At 43.2% G+C, this 22,254-nt stretch overlaps 1 protein-coding gene across 1 annotated transcript in view; it reads left to right on the forward strand.

Annotated features, from left to right (window-relative positions):
• TENM1 (teneurin transmembrane protein 1) overlaps positions 1-22,254 on the forward strand; it is a 698,125-nt gene that overhangs the window by 557,801 nt on the left and 118,070 nt on the right. Inside the window, exon 23 of the mRNA XM_033947005.1 lies at positions 6,877-7,031. Within this exon, the coding sequence (XP_033802896.1) occupies positions 6,877-7,031 (155 nt within the window). The remainder of the gene's footprint in view (positions 1-6,876; positions 7,032-22,254) is intronic.

The following is a 22,254-nucleotide window of genomic DNA, read 5'->3' on the forward strand; positions in this document are numbered from 1 at the left end:
AACAAACTTGCTCCTGGAACGAATTAAGTTCGCTGTGTGAGGCACCACTGTACTTTGTGATGAAATGAACTTCTCTCACCTCCCCATTTGTAGGTGTGGTGGATTTCTTCTGGTTGGCTCGGTCTGCCCCCTTAGCCAGAGCCAACCAGAAGAAATCAATTGCTCTAACGCAGTGGTTCTCAGCCTTTTGATGTACGATTTGTTAAATATCTGACAGACAATGTTCACTAACACTGAACCCTAAATTTCATAACTGAACTAAAACATACCTAAATAATTCATTGTTGACTGTAAGTTTAGTTTGCCTACCATTCGGTGTTATCCAAAAACTCTGGGCTCCTTTTACTTAGGTGCGCTAGAGGTTTTAGCGCGCACTACAATGCCGCTGTGCTAAACGCTAACATAGAGCTTGCGTTAGTATTTTTTCATTTAGCGCGTGGTTAGCGCGTGCTAAAAACGCTAGCGCACCTTAGTAAAAGGAGCCCTATATATCATGCTTATCGTACAAAGCAAATAAATATTCAGATTCTGGTGTCACCTCAAAAGCCCTCTGTTGCCAAATAACTTGAATCAACACAAACCCTGCAAAAATGCTACTCGGAAACTAGGTAGCAAACAGACCCTATGGACAGCAAACCTGCAACGTTTTCAGTTAGAGCTGGTGACCGCAGTTATCATATGGCTCCAGAAAATGGAGGACGGATTGAAACATCTGGGTTTTACTTCCATTGCTTTCAGTGGAAGTAAAACCCAAATGTCTCAATCCGTACTCCTTTTTCTGGAGCCATATGATAATCGTATCACTGCCTCCCTTCTGTCCAAATCAATGGCAAAAATTTTCCACTTCCTACCTATATTCAATTTTTAGGAGTAACATTAGATCGACATCTAATTTTAGAAGATGATACAGAGTTGTTGTTTAGAAAATGTTTTGCTATTCTTTGGAAACTACGAACAATCAAAAAATACTTTGATATAACATCGTTTAGATTAGTAGTTCAGACTTCCATTCTTTTTTTTTTTTTCCAAATATTTTTTATTAGTTTTCAAAGATAAGGTATAACAAGATATAACAGTTGTATACTACAAGACACTGTGTACATAAGAAGATATAAACACATGGCACAGGGGCTTCAGACTTCCATTCTATCAGTCCTTGATTATTGTAACATAATATATCTAGGGACCCACAAAAAGATTTGTCACAGATTGCGTTTAATACAAAATATGGCAGTCCGTTAGATTTTTGGTCCAAGAAAGTTTGATCATGTGAGTCACATTGATAGAATATCAATGGCATAATATCATTGATATCATTGGCATAATATCATTGATAGAATATCAATGGCATAATATCATTGATAGAATATCCAATGGCATAATATCAATGGTTGCCTTTTGAGGCAAGAATTTTGTTTAAATTTGGATGTATCTGTTTTAAGGCATTATTTGGCTTAGATCCTGAATATCTTTTCTCTCAGTTTAAACTATACAATTCTAACAGGAATACTCAACATGTGTATATATCCATCTTTAAAATCTTTTCGATATAAGAGATTTCATGAACTAACGTTTGCTTTCCAGGCAAGGAAAATGAACGCTTGGTCGAGCTCTCTCATTCCCTTAGCCGAATCTTATTATTCTTTTAGGAAGGTATTAAAAACTAAATTATTGGAAAAACTGTGCAACTTGATGGATTTTTTAACTGTTTGTATGCCTCACTGAATGTATAGCACTCTTTCTTATGTAAATTTGATGAGTTTTTCAATTGTCTGTATGCATCGCTGAATGTACAGTGTTCTTTTTATGTAAACCGCTCAGAACTTATAGTAGGGCGGTATATAAGAATAAAGTTTATTATTATTATTATTCCCCCAAGCACAAAGTGCAGAGTCTCTGCCTATTCCTTTCCTGCCCAGTCCCTCCTGGGGTCCCCCTTTCTTCGAGACTTCCGTTTTTTTTATAAGGACCATGTTCTGCGGGGTGTGGTGGTGCTCCATGGAACCTCCCGCGTGGGTGTGGTCCAGGCATTGATGAGTCCCACCCCCTTCGATGCGAACTTCCTCTTCCTGGTGCTGTGTAGTCAGGGCCTGGCAATGCCTCAACGTGCTCGAGCAGGAGGCTCTGCAGAGTGTTACTATGTTTGCTGGGCTTAGTCTTTTGCCTGGAGGTGAGGGGTGGATTCCAGGGGGGAAGGGGGGGGATGGATGGAGATGCTGCATTGTGTGTGTTTCTGCCTAATCTACCTGGGGCAATGAGGGGATTAAGTGACTTGCCCAGGGTCAGAAGAAGCAGCACGGGATTTGAACCCACAGCCTCAGGGTGCTAAGGCTGTAGCTCTAACCCCTGCGCCACACACTCTCAAATATATATATTTAGCAAGTGGTTAGAATGTGCCAATTACTTCAGGATGCCAGAGCTCACACTCTATGCCCGTTTCTAGCACACCGCTAAAATAGGTCTTTTTTTTTTCTTTTTTTGCAGGTCCTGCCCTCATTTTTCCATCACCGCACGAGACCTGCACCTCCAATATAACTAATGCGAACACGCTAGCTGCATAACTCTACAGCAGTGGTCCCCAGCCCTGTCCTGGAGGACCACCAGGCCAATCGGGTTTTCAGGCTAGCTCTAATGAATATGCATGAGAGAGATTTGCATACGATGGAAGTAACAGGCATGCAGATGTGCTCCATGCATATTCATTAGGGCTATCCTGAAAACCCGATTGGCCTGGTGGTCCTCCAAGATAGGGCTGGGGACCACTGCTCTACAGCGCCCACTCACCACCCATGACACGTCCCCTCCTGAAAAAGGGAAAGGGACTGAGACTTGTATATTGCCTTTTTTGTGGTTACACAGCCACACTCACAGCGGTTTACATACGGATACGTCAAGCATTTTCCCTCTCTGTCCTGGTGGGCTCACAATCTATCTAATGTACTTGGGGCAGTGGAGTCAGGCAATGCAGGATTTGAACCCACAACCTCAGGGTGCCGAGGCTGAAGCTCAAACCACTACACCACACTCTCATCTATGTAAAATAAAAAAAATAAAATAGCATATGTTTAGTGAATGCTGACAGAATAATTACCACAAACGTTTTATCATGTTTTGTGGTAAGCCTTTTTTTTGTGGTAAGCAGTTTAGTAAAAGGGCTTCCACTATCATGCCAGCATGATAACAATTACCATGCTTATGCACTAACATCATCTAGAATTCAGATGCTAACAGAATAGCTCACTCCAGTAACATGCTTCTGAGGTATTCTGTATATCAAACTACAGTGGAAAAATGTATGTTTGATAAAATCTCATCTATAGATTCAGATAACTTTATTGACATGACAGTTTTATGTGCACTGCCAAAGTGTAATATATGTAGAGGTTACAGTAAGAAAATAAACGAGAGATCATTTACTAAAGTCTAAATTAAAACTAAAGCCTACAGGTTCTGGTGTCGGTTTGTTTTGTTCCTGGTAAGATTACTCGTCTTGCCTGATGGCAGAATGCAACAGATTTTGCTACTTCCGTTTCTGTTTCATTTATTTTCCCCAGGATTGTACAGAGTTTTTCCTTCTCATTCTTTTGTAAACATCCACAAACTTTTGATTTTGAAAAAAGCTTCTGTATAAGAACACCACAATGGGAGAAACACGTTCTGTTTGCTTGCAGAAAATCAATATAGGTCAGCGGTCTCAAACACGCGGCCCATGGGCCGCATGTGGCTCTCCAGGTTTTATTTGCGGCCCGCGGTCTGGAGGTAATCATTGTCTTCCTTTTGGAGCAGCAGCCGGCTCGTTCGTTCAAAGCCATGGGTTGGCGGCTCCTTGCGCTATCCACTCCTGCATCGGAAGCCTCTCTGATGTCACAACATCAGAGAGGCTTCAGACGCAGGCACGGATCTCGCAAGGAGCCGCCACCCGCGGCTTTGAACGAACGAGCCAGCCAGACACGCTGCTGCTCCAGTGGCGTACCAAGGGGGGAGCGGTCCATTGTTCTCTTCCCTGCGGGGCCGACCAACTCTCGCGGCCCGACATCAATTCTGACGTCGAGAGGACGTTCTGGCTAGCCAATCGCTGCCTGGCTGCCCGGAACGTCCTTTCCAACGTTAGAATTGACGTCGGGCGGCGAGAATTGGTCGGCCCAGTGCAGAAGAGAAGCAGGGAGATCTCTGCCTGTTCCCGATAGTGGCAGCGGCAGCAGCCTATTCCACGGCGGCGGTGGCATGGGGAGGGCAGGAAGGAAGAAAGAAAGAAAGAAAGAAGGTGGGGTGGGGACAGGGAACCAGACAAAAAAGCAAAAAAATGGGGCACGGAGGAAGGAAGAAAGAAGGAGGGAGGACAGGAAACCAGAAAAAAAGCAAAAAATGGGGCATGGAATCAGAGACAGACAGACAGAGAAAGAAAGAAAAAGTTGGGGGAGGGAATGAGGTCTGGAGGAGAGGAAGCATACAGGAGGCTGAAAGAAGGGAAAAAATATTGGATGCACAGTCAGAAGAATAAAGTGCAACCAGAGACTGATGAAATTACCAAACAAAGGTAGGAAAATGATTTTATTTTCAATTTAGTGATTGAAATGTGCCAGTTTTGAGAAAGAAAAGATATTGAACTTTAAATGTGAGTGCTGCAGAAAAAAATAGAGTACTTGGAGGGCCGCAGAAAAAATAGTTAATGTCTTATTAAAGAAATGACAATTTTGCATGAGGTAAAACTCTTTATAGTTTATATATCTTTCCTTTTAACTGTTAAAGGAAAGTTTTATAAACTATAAAGAGTTTTACCTCATGCAAAATTGTCATTTCTTAAATAAGACATTAACTATTTTTTCTGCGGCCCTCCAAGTACCTACAAATCCAAAATGTGGCCCCGCAAAGGGTTTGAGTTTGAGACCACTGATATAGGTGATATTTGAGCCAAGGCGAGTCATGCTATCATTTTTGAATATGGTTTTGACTTTGTTTAAATTCACAAAATCAGAAACTACCATATGCTGGGAGATATCTCCTGAATTTCTGTACTAAAATAGTGGAAGAATGTGTTAAACTGAACCTTTCAGTGTTTCCATTAAGAAACTGTTACCATTGATGATTATTAAGTGATATAGATATTGTTAATTTGTTTGGACATTTTATCACCCTTATTGTAAGTTTGAAAATGAATAAAGAATTTAAAAAAAAAAAAAAAAGAAACTGCAAATATGGTGATATACATGAGCTTGTGAGACCACGTAGGTTCTTTCTTCTAATCTAATCTAATTTCCATTTTATATATCGGACCATTCCAGCAAGGACTCGAGCCAGTTAGCAAAGTTTAAAAGAATATAATATAAAACAATAATGAAGGTAATAGAAAAATTTTCAATAAATTAAATCAGTCCTCAGTTAAGAATCTCTGAAAGAGATAAGTTTTCAGATTTTTCCTAAAAAGTGATAAAGATAATGACGTTCTGATAATCGAGGGAAGATCGTTCCAAACTTTTACCAAGAAATAGGCTAAGGAATGTGAAAATTTACCTAGGGTTTTAATCCCTTTAACAGAAGGGAAAAACAATTTAAATTTATGTGTATTCCTGGTAGTGTGAAACCAAAGAGAGTTACATGATAGAGGTAATAAAGGCGAAAAAATTCCATGTAAAATTTAAAAAATTACATTGGCACATTTAAATTGAATTCACCAGTAAATAGGAAGCCAATCAAGTAACCTCAATAGTGGAGAAGCATGATCATATTTATATCTTCCAAAAATTAATTTGGCCGCAGTGTTCTGAATAAGTTGTAGCCTCTTCAGATTAAATTTGGTTAATCCGATATACAGGGAATTTGCATAATCCAGATGTGCCAAAATAATCACTTGAACCAAAACCGCAAAATGATTTTTATGAAAAAAAAACTCGAACGCTCCTCAACTTCCATAAACTAAAATAGCACTTTTTAGATAAATTGTTAATTTGATTATTTAAAGATCAAGAGGAATCTAAAATAAAACCAAGAATTCTAGATAAAAATTCAATTGTTAAGGAGTCTCCTGATTTCAATACTATAACTTGAGGTAGATTGTGTAGTAAGGGACCAAACCATAGCAGTCTGGTTTTAGAAGCATTCAATTTCATACGGACTAAGGAAGCCCATTCTTGAAGTCTAGAGACACAAGCGTTAATATCTCCAGTCAAATTTGAAAGCAATGGATCAATTTCCTGTAATATAAAAATGTCATCATCGTATGTAAAGATAGATTCTAAAGGAGATAAAGTCAAATATTTTAGAGTTGTCATATATAAATTAAATAATATAGGGGATAGGGGAGACCCCTGAGGAACTCCACAGACTGGGCTCCAAGGCGAAGAAAATTTATTGTCTACATATACCTGGTATGATTGTAGTTTGAGAAAACCACTGAACCAATTCAACACAACTTTATCTAAACCAATATTGATTAAAAGTTGCATAAGGATGTCGTGATCCACAACATCAAAGGCCGCAGAAAGGTCAAACTGCAACAAGACAGCTTAATGCCCTTGGACTAATAAGTGTTGAACCTTCGCAACCAGTGAGATGAGAAGAGTTTCTGTACTGTGACTGGATCGAAAACCATGTTGAAATGGAAGGAGTACAGAAAATTTATCCAGATAGTCAGATAATTGCTTTGAGACAATGGTTTCCAAGATCTTCGTTAATAAAGGGATATTTGCAACTGGGCGATAGTTAAGGGCCAGAGATGGATCTAGATGATCCAGTACAATGTTGTATGATAACCTACATTGTCTCAACAACTCATTTACTATAACTAGTACTTCTAAATCTCTGCACTAAGATCAATTATATCTAAGTTCAATTATATCTAATAAAGGAGTAATGTTCATTCTGTCCTTTCTTCAACAGGTGTCACGGTAGATAAACATGGTTTTATCTTCTTTGTTGATGGCACCATGATTCGGAAAATTAACGAAAAAGGTATCATCTCAACACTAATAGGCATGAACGGTCTTACGTCAACACAGCCACTGAGCTGTGACTCTGGAATGGACATCTCTCAGGTAAGGTCCAGTGATTATTCATTCTTGTCAGCATATCATGGAATTGATCATGTTTATTTAAAGAAATTAAGTTAAAAATAGTCATTTTTCAGGATTGCTTTATTGATAGAAGGGATTACTAAGCTATGATTTAAAAGGCACATTTTACTGCAGCTTAATTTGCTGCGGTAAATACTGCAGGTTATTAAATGCCATGGAAAATAAATACAGGCAGTCCCCAGGTTAAGAATGGGTTCTGTTTTTTAAACCGTTCATAAGTTGAATTTGTATGTAACTCGGATCCTAGTATTCTTCCTATCTTCTCCACCTTATTGAGGCTCCTCTAGCATCCCTTTGCATCCATCCCACTGTTCCCTCTCCACCACCACATCCAACATTACTCCCTCTCATCTCTCTCTTCCCCATGCATCTCTACCTCACTCCTCTCCCACCACCAGAGTACGATTATGGGATTCAAAATGGGATTAGATGATTTCCTGAAGGAAAAGGGGATTGAAGGGTATAGTTTGAGGGTTCTTATACAGGATATTTAACGGATAGGGAATAACATGTTTTAAGTAAAAGATCACTTACAGGTCATAGACCTGGGGGGGGCCGCCGCGGGAGCAGACTGCTGGGCATGATAGAAAAAAAACATAGAAACAATAGACGGCAGATAAGGGCCCACGGCCCATCTAGTCTGCCCACCTTAATGTCCCTCCCCTACCTTTGCCCTGTGAATAGATCCCATGTGCCGATCCCATTTGGCTTTAAAATCAGGCACGCTGCTGGCCTCAATCACCTGTAGTGGAAGACTATTCCAGCGATCAACCACTCTTTCAGTGAAAAAGAATTTCCTGGTGTCACCTCGTAGTTTCCCGCCCCTGATTTTCAACGGATGCCCTCTTGTTGTCGTGGGACCCTTGAAAAAGAAGATATCTTCCTCCGCCTCGATGCGGCCCGTAAGATACTTGAACGTCTCGATCATGTCCCCCCTCTCTCTGCGCTCCTCGAGCGAGTATAGCTGTAATTTGTCAAGCCGTTTTTCGTATGGTAGATCCTTGATTCCGAGACCATCCGGGTGACCATTCTTTGCACCGACTCCAGTCTCAGCACATCCTTGCGATAATGCGGCCTCCAGAATTGCACACAGTATTCCAGGTGGGGCCTCACCATGGATCTATACAATGGCATAATGACTTCCGCCTTACGACTGACGAAACCCCTTTGTATGCAGCCCATGATTTGTCTTGCCTTGGACGAAGCCTGCTCCACTTGATTGGCAGACTTCATGTCCTCACTGACGATTACCCCCAAGTCTCGTTCTGCTACCGTTTTTGCTAGGATCTCGCTATTAATTGTATAAGACTTGCATGGATTCTGGCTGCCCAGGTGCATAACTTTGCATTTTTTGGCATTGAAGTTGAGTTGCCATGTCCTAGACCATCGCTCCAGTAGGAGTAGGTCGTGCATCATGTTGTCGGGCACTGAATCTTCGTCTGTTGTGCATTTGCCCACTACATTACCGTATTTTCACGCATATAACGCGCGCGTTATACGCGTTTTTACCTACCGCGCATACCCCTCGCGCGTTATATGCGTGAGCGCGGTATACAAAAGTTTTTAAACATAGTTCCCACCCCGCCCGACGCCCGATTCACCCCCCCAGCAGGACCGCTCGCACCCCCACCCCGAATGACCGCTCGCACGCGCTCCCACCCGCACCCGCATCCACGATCGGAGCAAGAGGGAGCCCAAGCCCTCTTGCCCGGCTGACTCCCCGACGTCCGATACATCCCCCCCCCGGCAGGACCACTCGCACCCCCACCCCGAAGGACCGCCGACTTCCCGACAATATCGGGCCAGAAGGGAGCCCAAACCCTCCTGGCCACGGCGACCCCCTAACCCCACCCCGCACTACATTACGGGCAGGAGGGATCCCAGGCCCTCCTGCCCTCGACGCAAACCCCCCTCCCTCCCCAACGACCGCCCCCCCCAAGAACCTCCGACCGCCCCCCCAGCCGACCCGCGACCCCCCTGGCCGACCCCCACGACCCCCCCACCCCCCCTTCCCCGTACCTTTGGTAGTTGGCCGGACAGACGGGAGCCAAACCCGCCTGTCCGGCAGGCAGCCAACGAAGGAATGAGGCCGGATTGGCCCATCCGTCCTAAAGCTCCGCCTACTGGTGGGGCCTAAGGCGCGTGGGCCAATCAGAATAGGCCCTGGAGCCTTAGGTCCCACCTGGGGGCGCGGCCTGAGGCACATGGTCGGGTTGGGCCCATGTGCCTCAGGCCGCGCCCCCAGGGCTTGAGCTCCCTCTTGCCCCGATCGTGTCGGGGAGTCGGGACCGCTAAGAGGAAGCAGCAGGACACCGGTAGGAGCTTCTACATGATGGGGGGGTCAGGAGGCTGTGGGGGTGCGAGCGGTCCTTCAGGGTGGGGGTACGGGTGCGGGTGGGAGTGCGTGCGAGCGGTCCTTCGGGGTGGGGGTGCGAGCGGTCCTGGGGGGGGTGAAGGGGGAGAGGAGAGTCGGGCGGGCGAAAGGAGAGTCGGGGCGGGCGAAAGGAGAGTCAGGCGGCGACGGGAGAGTCGAGCAGCATGCGCGGTATACGGGTGTGCGCGGTATATAAAAATTTCTGTACATAAATGTGTGTTTTTTGCGCGCTATACCCGTGTGCGCGTTTTACACGGGTGCGCGTTATCTATGTGAAAATACGGTACTCAGTTTGGCGTCATCGGCGAATAATGTTATTTTACCTCGAAGCCCTTCTGCCAAGTCTCTTATAAAGATGTTGAATAGGATTGGGCCCAAGACTGAGCCCTGTGGTACTCCACTAATCACCTCCGTCATTTCAGAGGGGGTGCCGTTCACCACCACCCTTTGGAGCCTACCTCCAAGCCAGCTCCCAACCCATTTCGTCAATGTGTTACCTAATCCTATAGAACTCATCTTGCTCAGTAACCTGCGGTGTGGTACGCTATCGAATGCTTTGCTAAAGTCCAGGTACACGATGTCCAGGGACTCCCCAATATCCAGCTTCCCCGTTACCCAGTCAAAGAAGCTGATCAGGTTGGATTGGCAGGATCTCCCCTTAGTAAATCCATGTTGTCGGGGATCCCGTAGATTCTCCTCATCCAGGATCTTATCTAATTGGTGTTTGATTAGAGTTTCCATTAGTTTGCTCACTATCGATGTTAGACTCACTGGTCTGTAGTTTGCTGTCTCCATCTTTGAGCCTTTCTTGTGGAGTGGAATGACGTTAGCCGTCCTCCAGTCCAACGGGACGCTGCCTGTACTAAGGGAAAGGTTGGACCCATGGTCTGACCCGGCAGAGGCAATGCTTATGTGCTTATGTGCTCCGTATGCCCAACAATTCTCCTCTTTCATCTCCCCATGTGCACCATCTCTCTTTCCCTCTCTCTTTGACACCCAATTCACCCTTTCTATTCTCTCCCACACCTCAGCATCTCTTTTCCTCACTTCCTCCAATCTTCAATCATATGGCTCATGCTCCCTTCCCTCCTTCCATTCTGTGTTCCAAGTTCATGCCCCCTCCCTCCTTACTTCCATCCTTTGCCTGAAGTTTGTGCTCCCTCCCTCCTGAGTCCCAATGTGCCCCTCTCCCTCCCTCCCGGGTCCCAGCGCACCCCTCTCTCTTCTGCCCTCCCTCCATTCTGTGCCCCAAGTATATGCCTCCTTCTGGCAGACAGTGGGTGGAAGAGAGGGCAGACAATGGATGGAAAGGGCAGAGAGAGTGGGTGGACAGTGGATGGAAAGGGTAGCGAAAGAGGACAAAGGCTGGATGAAAAGGAAAGGGTGACATGAAGATGATTAAAGCAGAAACAACAAAAAGTACAAAAAGATTTTTTGTTGCTTTAGAATAAAATAGTATTGTAGTTGTATTGATAAATGTTTATAAACAGATAGAAATAAGGTAATCTTTTTATTGGACTAATTTCATACATTGTTTTTACTAACTTTCGGAGTCCAAATCCCCTTCCTCAAGTCAGGACAGGATACTGTAACAGCAGTATAATGTACTGACCTGAAGAAGGAGGTTTTGGCCTCTGAAAGCTAACTAATAAATGGATCACCACTTTACAAATTATCAAATATAAATAAAACAAAAATGGAAAGTAATAAAATGGTATTTTCTTATTTTCCAATTTTGTTTTATTTCTATTTGTTAATTTGTAAAGTGGTGATTGTTATTTGTCAGTTTTTTCAAATTTACATCTGCTACCTTTATATTTTGCAGAGTATTATTATTAATAATAATAATAGTTTATTTTTATATACCGCCATACCCGGAAGTTCTAGACGGTTCACAGCAATCTAGCATAATACATACAGTACAAATAGATGTGTTAAGTTAAAATCATCTAAAATTTCAGCAAAGTTGAATGCATACATTATGGAAAATACAAACAATTTAAATGGAGCTTTTTTAGAAGGGGGTAATATGCTCCCATTTATGTAGACCCTTCTAAGCTAAGTGCCATTGTTTATTTGGCGTTTCATTGTATGTAAAGGCTGGCTTCTTGGCGGTTCACTTTATTTTATTTATTTTTTAAAATTCTTTATTGATTTTCCAAACATCAATAGTGCAATACATAAAAATGTAACATATAATAACACAATAAAAGCACATTCAACTTACAAGTATTCATAACCAACCATTTTCTTCCAACCACCCACCCAATGATTATTCAATAAAACACAAAAACATAGATTATCGCAAAAACCTTACCCTATTCTAATTAATAATATCCTCCCATCCTCCCACCCACCCCAAGTGCAAATATTCAAAGAACAAAACTAAGACAGAAATAATCCCCCCGCTCCCCCTTCCCTGGATGTGTATGAAAACAAAAAAAAAAACTGACTTCTAATCAAAGACTTATTATATATTATACTAGTTATTAAGCCCGTTACATTAACAGGTGCTAGAATATATGTCTGTCTGTATTTTTCTTTCTGTCTCTTTCCTCCCTCCATTTCCCTGTGTAGCGCTGTCTCTGCTTTCTTCCTCAGTCTGCACTCTCAAGCTGTAACATTACTGCTTAGCTTTTTCTCCCTGCAAGCATCTCTGCTCTCTTTCTCATCCCCAGTCTCTTTGTTTTTTTTCTCTTCTTGCAGGGATCTCTGCTCTCCTTTTTGTATATGTTCCTGATTCCTTCAAACTTCTGTTTTCTCTGTATGCTCCTGATCCTGTGTTTTCCTGTAGGTGTCTTTTTTTTTTTTTTTTTTATTCCTTCTTCAGTCTCTGTTCTTTATCTGAACATTCCCTTCCTCAGTCTCTCCAACTGCAGCTCTCTTGCCCTCTAAGCCCCTGCTGTGCATGTCACTCCTGATCCCCTCTAGTGTTTAAGCCTGTTAAAGCCTTCTTCCTTCACATGTCCCCTATTTTCAGCCCCAGCTCCAAACTCATTTTTAGCCCCCCCCCCCCCCAGCCCTCTTCTCCCATCTTTTTCCTTTCAGCTTCCAGCCCCCTTTTCTCCCATGTCCCTGGAGCCTATTAATCCACCGAGAAGCCCCACCCTTCCCTGGCCCAAATGGAAGCGTCCCTTTCCCTCTCTGTGGCAGTGGTTGTTTTTATTTTTGGTTTTGGCCGGGGTTTCTCCCACTCTTCCTCCCCTTCCCCTTTTGCCCCCTCTCACTGTTTTGCTCTCCTGTTCTCACCCATTTTCTGCCTCGCTTTCCCTTTCTCTTCCAGGACCGGTCTTGCTGTCTTGTTATGGCGGCTGGGTTTCCATGGCAACCCTGCTCGCGGGTCTGTGAGTGTCGGGCCCTAATGTTATTTCCTCCTATTTGAAGCTGTCCGGGTCTGGCGGCGCCGTGTCGGTTGGAACCGGGGAGGCGGGGCCTGGCTGGGTAGGTGGTGGAAGAAGGCTGGGGAGCCGCTCGATGGATCGCAAGAAAAGGAGGAGGGGCTGGGCACTCGGAGAATGGAGCCGTTTTAAAAGGCGCCCCCGCGGCTCCTCTCATGCGCTGCAGTTGCGTCGGAAGATGAGAGAGGAGCCGCGGCGGTGGCTTTGTGGGTCCGTAGTCAGAGAGAAGTAAGACTGGGGACTCGCGCATGCGCACTCCTGCAGCCACAGACCTACAGCGCACAGAACACGCAAATAGGAGTGCGCATGCGCGAGTTAGCCTTTTATTATATAGGATTATAGTTTACTTTAACTTTTGCCTACATTTTTCTATTTTTAGTTTATGATTACTTATTCTGTATTGGGCGAGGGTGTATCTGTGTATGAAAAGGGCATTGTTTTCTATTGGCACTGACTATGCAGGATTGATCTGTATTAATATGGCTCGTTTAATTTTACAATGGGTGTATTGATGTTCTAGTGGTCAATGCAATGTTTAAGATGCTGCCTTTTCCTAGGTGCACTAGAAATATATATATATTTTTTAATGTAGAGGAGGGGATTGTTAAAAAATGATTGGCTCCAGGTGTCAAATATACTAGGTACATCACTGCCTTCCCAGTCTCCTTTCAAAATCAAAATCTTCTTTTCCTTAGGGGTCCTGGTGTGGCAAATATTCTCACAGGTTACCAGCACTGCCTCAAAGCTTTCCATTTGCCGCCATCTGCCTCCATATGATGCAACTTCCTGTTTCCGTTTGGCCAGATCATGGCAGAGGGGATGCTTTGGGGCAGCGCCAGCAGCCTGTGAGAATAGTTGCTATACCAGGGCCCCTCTGAAAAAGAAGATTTCAACTTTGAAAGGAGACCAGGAAGGTGAAGGGAATGGAGGGAGGGAGGGAGATGGACAGAAGGGGAAGAGATGCCTGGACTGTGGAGCCCCCTGGAGCTGTTTTAAGTTAGCACAGGGGTGGGGGCTGGGGAAGGGGAAATGTAGACCGGGGGGGGGAGGAGATGTTGCACTGCAAGGGGCAGAAAGGAGGAAGGGAGGTTGAAATATTATACTGGGAGGGAGGAAAGATGACTCAAGAAAGGGAGAGATGTCATATTCCAGAGAAGGGTGATGGAAGAAAGGAGAGAGAGGTTCCAGAATCCAGACCATGGAAGAGGAGAGAGATAGGCTGTGGGAAGGAAAGTAGAAAAAGGCTAGACCAATGGAGGGGGAAGGGGGAAGACAGAGATGTCAGACCACAGGAGAGGGAGAGAGAGGAAGGGAGAAGATGGTGCACAGCGATGGATGTGGAATGGAAGAGAGATAGAAGAAATGTTTCTTATAGATAGATGGGAATAGGGGGAGAAGAAAGAAGGAGGAGATGTTACACATAGATAGATGGGAAGGGAAGACATGGAAAAGTAGATAGATTTTGAGAAGAAAGCAGAAAAATGGAAGAAAATTGAATATTAAAATGCCAAAGATGGATGTAGGGCAGAAAGTGAAGAAGGAAAGAAAAACAGCAAATGGATAAGAAGGCCCTGGAAACATAGTTAAGAGCACAGACAAAAGGAAGTGTAACCAGAGCCCCTTGGAGTATCAGAACACATGTTAGCAAGAAAAATAACACCAGCTCAAAGAAGGCATTATTTTTCCATGAATAAAACAGCTTGTGTAGTTTAATGTAAGTTATATTATTTGATTTGCATAGTGATGAGGTGCTTTGCATGTAGATGCATGCTTTGTATCTCATTATTACTAGCATGCATTGTGGTAAACTTAGGTGCATTACAGAAAACTAATCTTAACACTTGTGTACACCACTATTAATATTCAAGCAGCAATCTTCATTAAACATCCATATTTTTATAAGATGAGTCTTCAGATGTGCCTCCAAGAGGCTATTTTTGGACCATTCGGAAATGTGAACTGCACTCATCATTGACCATTTGTAACAATCAATTATCATTTTTTATAAGACTCAGTTTGTAAAAATATAGATGTTTAATGAAGATTGTTACTTAAATATTAATAGTGGTATACACTATATTTTAAGAAATTTAGGGATGTTTGGGAGCCATTAACAAAATATTGTACAGAATGAATATTACTTTTTTCCCTTTGTTCATACACGTCCAGGGGGAGGAGGGGGGGAGGGAATATTTTCGGATTTATTATGCTTAAGAACAATTGTTGGGTATAAGGGAGGGGGATATTTGATGTGAGTTTGAATTTGATGGTATATTAAGTGATGTTAAAGTATAAAATGATTGTTGAAAGTTTTAAAAATGAATAAAGATTTACAAAGAGAATAATGGTATACACGAGTGTTAAGAGATTGGATTTTGATAGTAGTGTCGCCAGTGAGAAGAGCTGATTTTTGGTGACTTACAGTAAACTAAGGCATTTAGTTTAACATATGTTGTTCCTTTTATAAATCTTTCCTTTAACAGTTAAAGGAAAGAGTTATAAACTATAAAGAGTTTTACTTCATGCAAAATTGTCATTTCTTTAATAAGACATTAACTATTTTTTTCTTTTCTGCGGCACTCCCAAGTACCTACAAATCCAAAATGTAGCCCTGCAAAGGCTAGTGTCTTAGAGAGAATAAGAGATAATGGTTACTGCGGATGGGTAGACTAGATGGACCATTTGGCCTTTATCTACCATCATGTTTCTATGTTACTAAAGTTCTATGATGTCACAATGAAGGTGTAAAGAGCCTTAGCCAATAGGGAGAGGAGATGCAAATGTTAAGAGCCTTAGCCAATAGGGAGAGGAAGAGACAGTGGTTACTGCAGGTGGGCAGACTAGATGGACCATTTGGCCTTTATCTGCCTTCATGTTTCTATGTTACTAAAGTTCTATGATGTCACAATGAAGGTGTAAAGAGCCTTAGCCAATAGGGAGAGGAGATGCAAATGTTAAGAGCCTTAGCCAATAGGGAGAGGAGGAGACAGTGGTTACTGCAGGTGGGCAGACTAGATGGACCATTTGGCCTTTATCTGCCTTCATGTTTCTATGTTACTAAAGTTCTATGATGTCACAATGAAGGTGTAAAGAGCCTTAGCCAATAGGGAGAGGAGGAGACAGTGGTTACTGCAGGTGGGCAGACTAGATGGGCCATTTGGCCTTTATCTGCCATCATGTTTCTATGTTACTAAAGTTCTATGATGTCACAATGAAGGTGTAAAGAGCTTTAGCCAATAGGGAGAGGAGATGCAAATGTTAAGAGCCTTAGCCAATAGGGAGAGGAGGAGACAGTGGTTACTACAGGTGGGCGGACTAGATGATCCATTTGGCCTTTATCTGCCATCATGTGTCTACGTTTTCCGTTCCACCAACTTACGGTTACCAGATTTCCTCATTAAAAGAAGAGGACACCTGGCTCCGCCCTGTTCTGCCCCCCAGTCCTGCTCTGTTCTGCCCCAGACCTGCCCCTACACAAACCTCATTTCTCTTTCCCCGAGCTCAGGGCCACATCTGGAGGACCTGCCCATGTGTGTGACATCATCACGTCAACGTCCACACATGTGCAGAGGACCTCGAGACATGGCCCCGAGCTCAGGGCCTTCCAAAACCTGGACAAACTACTGGGTTTTAGAAATCCTTCTAGGCACCCAGACAGTCCTCTGAAAAGAGGACATACATGTCTGGGTTTTCCCAGATATCTTATAACCCTACGCCAACTACCTTGACAGTTCAGGCCAAATTACAATGAACAAGAGGTCGGACCAAATTGACCAAGAGTTACAACAAAGAATAAATATCGATGGAACATCTACACGATCACAATTGGTTTTAGTTACTCAGAGCCCAATTTGATAAACCTAATTTACAAAAGAAAAATGCTTTTAGCATTTTCCTAAACCTTAAGTAATGATTGCAAGATCTTACTGCAAAAGGCTGTGCGTTCCAGACATCAGCCATCAAACAAGGAATGAATAGTGAAGAGTGCCTGATTGATTTTAGTTTGTCGCCAGAAATCGTAATGAAAAGTGATTGCAAGTTTCATATCTTGCATTACGATCAAGAAGCAATGTTATAAAATCCATCATATATGCAGGAGCTTCCCCCAGCTAATATTTTAAAAAGGTAATACAAAGTTTAAATTGAACCCAAGCTTTGATGGGTAACCAATGTAATTTAAAATAACTTTTAAACTGATTCATGCCTATGTAATTTGAAAATCAGCCTAATTGCTGTATTCTACACAATTTGCAGTTGATGAATAAAAAGCTTTACAGCATACTGCCAATGAAATATCACAATGATCAAATCTGGCCAGAATGAGCAATTGAACTATTCTGAGTGTATCAGTAGAGAAACATTTCTGTATCGCCCTTAATTTTCTAAAATGGAAAGATTTATTCACTAGTGCTGCAGAACACGCCCTGGTTAGCGACAAAGCCAAAACCAGCTATTTTCTGAGTGGTCGAGGGGTGGAGTCCGTACTTATGTGCTACTACTGCTACTTATCACGTATATAGCACTGAAAGGCGCACGCAGCGCTGTACAATTTGACATTTATAGACAGTCCCTGCTCAGAAGAGCTTACAATCCAACTTGGACAGACAGACATATAGGGTTGAGGATGCCTAACCCAAGGTGAGAGGAGTTAGGAGTCGAAAGCACTCTCAAAGAGGTGGGCTTTTAACTGGGCCTTGAACACTGCCAGAGACGGAGCCTGCCTTAGGTATTCGGGCTGCTTCCTCAAAACGAGGACGTGCCCGGGGAAATCCCAGACAGACAGTCCTCTAAAAAGAGGATTTGTCCAGGTTTTACCAGACATCTGGCAACCCTAAGTGTACTTTCATCTTCATAAAACCAGGACTTTTCTCCCTTGACATGGAGCTATGGAGTATGTAGCATGGTGTCAGATCAAAAGCGCGCCGGGACAAAGGCGCGAGCAGACAACTGAGTGCAGCGCGGAGGCGCGTGCCGAAGAAAAAGACTGTTTTTAGGGGCTACGACGGGGGGGGGGGAACACCTCCACTTTACTTAATACAGATTGTGCCAAGTTGTGGGGGCGTTGTGGGGGGTTTGGGGGGTTGTAACCCCCCACTTTTACTGAAAACTTAACTTTTTCCCTGTTTTTAGGGAAAAAGTTACATTTTCACTAAAATGTGGGGGGTTACAACACCCCAAACCCCCGCCGCGATATGTATTAAGTAAAGTGGGGGGGGGGGCTCCCCAACAAAACCCCCCGTCATAGCCCCTAAAAACAGTCTTTTTCTTCGGCGCGCGCCTCCGTCTTGTGCTCAGTTGTCGGCACGCGCTTTTGTCTTCCGTGTTACTGTCTATGAACCATGTAGCACAGTGGTTAGCGCTACAGCCTCAGCATCCCGAGGTTGTGGGTTCAAATCCCATACTGCTCCTTGTAATCCTGGGCAAGTCACTTAATCCTCCCAAAAATACCTCTTTTGCTAAACTCTTAATTTCTCTTATAGATAGAAAGAGCGGTGAGTGCTTCTTCTATTAAACTTGGCTCAGACGTTGGATATCTTAAATGTTGAAAAAGTTTTATAAGGGGAAAGGGCCTCAGATCCCCGTGCGTTGTCAGTATGTTAACTAAAACAACAGCACTAGATAGGGAAGTAACCTCATTGGCCCCTCACCCCCTCCTGCCTAGCAATCTGGTCAATGACCTTTTAGGCTCTCTTCCCCCCCTATACTCAATCTCCAACCCCATTATGCTGTTCCTTCCTTATATTAGGAAGAAACAAACCAAAACTGCAGATATGTACAACGATGTAGGCAAAATTTATTGTGACAACCAAACTATATATTAAAACCTTTTTACCAAACAGGGGACCCAACACGGTCCGTGTTTCGGACAACCTTCATCAGGAGTCCATGGTAGAAAAAGGAAAAAACATATGTCACAACAAATGTTGAAAAGTATATAATAAAGCCAAACTGATGTTATGTCACGCCGAGAGTCACTGTGAATAGTAAAAATCGCTAGAGACTCTCGGCGTGACATAACATCAGTTTGGCTTTATTATATACTTTTCAACATTTGTTGTGACATATGTTTTTTCCTTTTTCTACCATGGACCCCTGATGAAGGTTGTCCGAAACACGGACCGTGTTGGGTCCCCTGTTTGGTAAAAAGGTTTTAATATATAGTTTGGTTGTCACAATAAATTTTGCCTACATCGTTGTACATATCTGCAGTTTTGGCTTGTTTCTTCCTGGTTGGTTTTTTTCACTGCAGACAAGGTCGGACTCCCCTCTTTTCGTTCCTTCCTTATATTAAGCTTTTGTAAACCGTGCCGAGCTCTATAATTATGGAGAGGATGTGGTATATAAACTTAAGGTTTAGTTTAGTTCTATTATAGCAAACTCATTTGTCAAAAAAAGTCAAACAAAGAACTTAGCTTAGTCAGGGTTAGAATCAAATGCTGCAGGTCTGGTAAATCTCCTGCTGCCTTTGCTGGTCCGCTTTTGCAAAGATATCCAACGTCTGAGATATGATTGAAACATATAACGGGGAGATATGATTGAAACATATAAGTACATTACGGGACGCATCGAGTCAGAAGATGATATCTTCTGGCTCATGGGACCCTCGACCACCAGAGGGCATCCGCTGAAAATCAGGGGAGGGAAGTTTCATGGTGACTTCAGGAAGTACTTCTTCACCGAAAGAGTAGTGGATCATTGGAACAGACTCCCACTCCAGGTGATAAAGGCCAGCAGCGTGACGGATTTTAAGAGAAAATGGGATACTCACATGGGATCTTTAAGGGAGTAAATTCAGGGGAGGGGATACTTGGAATGGGCAGACTTGGGCTATAGCCCTTTTCTGCTGCTTTTTTCTATGTTTCTATGTTTCTATGAGATAAGTATAACAGAAGAAGAGAAATTAAGAGTTTAACAAGAGAGGTCCTGTATAGTTTTTGATTGCTACAAGTCACTTAGGCCCAAATTCTGTAAGCAGCACCTAAAATTAGGCACCTATTTCAGAGGCGCCTATCTAAATTGAATGATGAGCTCAATTAAGCTTTTTAATCAGCACCGATTGAAACCTAGGCGCCTATCAAGAAAGCGCGATTCTGTAACAAGGCGCCTCTAAAAAATTTAGGTGGCCTTCCAAAAAAAATAGGCGCTATGCATGTTAGGCGTGGACGTGGCCTTGTTGCAGAATCCCTGCTCTTGAGCGTGCTTAAGCGCTCAGCTAGGCGCCTACCTTTTAGTTGGGCCTAGAGCTGGCCTATTTCTTGGGCGCCTCCAAAATAGGTGCCGTTCAGCGTGATTCATTAAACAGCGCCCAATTCGCGCTGTGCGTGGGGTCCCTCATCTGATCACGGGGGCAGAGTATCGTGAGTGTTATGTTCGAGTGATCTATAGGGCCTATCTTACTCAGGTCCAATTGCATAAAATGGGAGGTATTGACTCCCCGTTGTGCCTGAAATGTGGCCGGGACCCCCCAATACTTTTGCTCACTCCTTTTGGGATTGTTGGACTCTACAGGTTTTTTGGAAGGCTATTGTTCGCCGCAGTTGTGGGTAATGTGGAGCAGTTGGTTCTTGATCTTCCTGGGGCCTTTCGTGGCCTTCCTAAGGGGGGTCCCCTTTGGTGTGGTAAGGTGTGTCTCCTTGCTCGCAAATGCATTTTGAAATTCCTGGACTGTTTCCGAGCCTCCCTCTTTTTGGACCTGGAGAGTGATGGTGCATAATTTGGCCATGTGGTAGGCCCGGGAGGCCGTTGGCCACCCTCGTCGCCGTCGTCGTTTTTTTTTTGCTTGTGTGGGGAGTCTATTTGGACTCCTTAACTCCTAGAGGGCGCAGTCTCCCGTTGAATCTTTTGGCTTAGCCGTGTTGAGGTTCTTGGTACTGTCTCCTGGGATTGGACACCGCATTTCCCATTTTTTTTTTTTTTCCCGGGTTGTTGAGGGGGGAAAGGGTTTTTTCATTGGGTCAGCCGGGGGCCACCAGAGCACGGGCCTTTGGCAATTTGGAGTTACGTTTTTCAGCTTTTGTTTGATTTTGGGGAAGGGGGTGGGGGGTTGTTTCTTCTGTTCTGTCTCTACACCGCAATGACTTCTGTATTACTGACTTCTGTATTCATAGCTATTGTTGTATTTGTTGTTTGCTGTTTCCTATTTCTTCTAATAAAAAAGATTTGAATATAAACAGCACCCAATTATGCTTGAATCACGCTGAACAGGGCCTAATTAGGTGCCCAACTTTTGGGCACTTCTTATAGAATTTGCCTTTAATCCTCCCCATTGCCCCAGGTGCATTAGATAGACTGTGAGCCCACCGGGACAGATAGGGAAAAATGCTTGAGTACTTGGGTTATAAGTGGTTTATAAATACTAAATATGCTGTGATGAGAAAAAATGTTTCTGTAATTATTCTGGAGTTTAGCAGATTTTTGTCAAAGCATTTGAGAAAATGATTCATTACATTTCCTCTGAATATCTGACGAGACGGAGGTTTACGTAGAATCAAATTCTGATATGACAAATTCTCCTCCTGAGTTTCTCATTTCTCGTCTTGCTGCTGTTTCTGCTCCAACCTCAGGTAATCATTTCATTTTGCCACTTTCATCTGACCTTGAAATTATGTGCTGCCAGTGAATTAATTTTCAGTAGCTTTGATTTCATGCAGTTTCTGTAAGCTAACTCTACCCAGTGTTGAAGAAATTCATCCATTATCTGGCTACAACAACTTGGGGATATGTGGACAAGTTCTGTAAAGATATTGCCCAGAATTTGATGAATGATTTAAGAAATAAGCCATTTGCAAGATGCCTCTGTGTTTGGTCTATGATTTCCCAGTTTGTTACTTGTTAATATTTTTTTTTTATTTTCTGCAGATTGTGTTTTGTTTTTGTTTACTTCTTTCACTGTTTGTTTGTTTTTTATAGGATTTTCTTTTCTTTTCTTTTTCTATTGTGTTTCTCCAAGATGATTTTTCGGGGTTTGTTTTTGTTTTGAATCAGCCTGCCTAAGCCACCACTGGAGAGCATAGAAAGGCACTTGTTTTTAGAACAAGGATTCAGGAGTTCCTGGCACCAGAAGCGGGAACTGCCTGGGAAACCACCAAATCCCAGAGAAAAGCACCTTGGGGTGGGTGGGTGGGGGGAATTAAATACTAAACAGAGGTTTTCCTCAAGTAAAGGGATTGGGACTTGATATACTACTTTTTTCTATGTGAATACAATCAAAGTAGACGAGTCCTTATTTTGTACCTGGGGCTATGAAGTGCTAAGTGACTTGTCCAGAGTCAAAAGGAGCTGCAGTGGGAATTGAACTCACAACCTCAGGCTAACCATTAGGCCACTCCTCCACTATCTGTGCTCTAAATTGGTGTCATTTTATGCTCTAAAATGCTAATCTAGACTAAAACACTTTATATATAATACCCTA

Source organism: Geotrypetes seraphini, chromosome 5 (genome assembly GCF_902459505.1).
Source record: "Geotrypetes seraphini chromosome 5, aGeoSer1.1, whole genome shotgun sequence".
Lineage (NCBI taxonomy): Eukaryota > Metazoa > Chordata > Amphibia > Gymnophiona > Dermophiidae > Geotrypetes > Geotrypetes seraphini.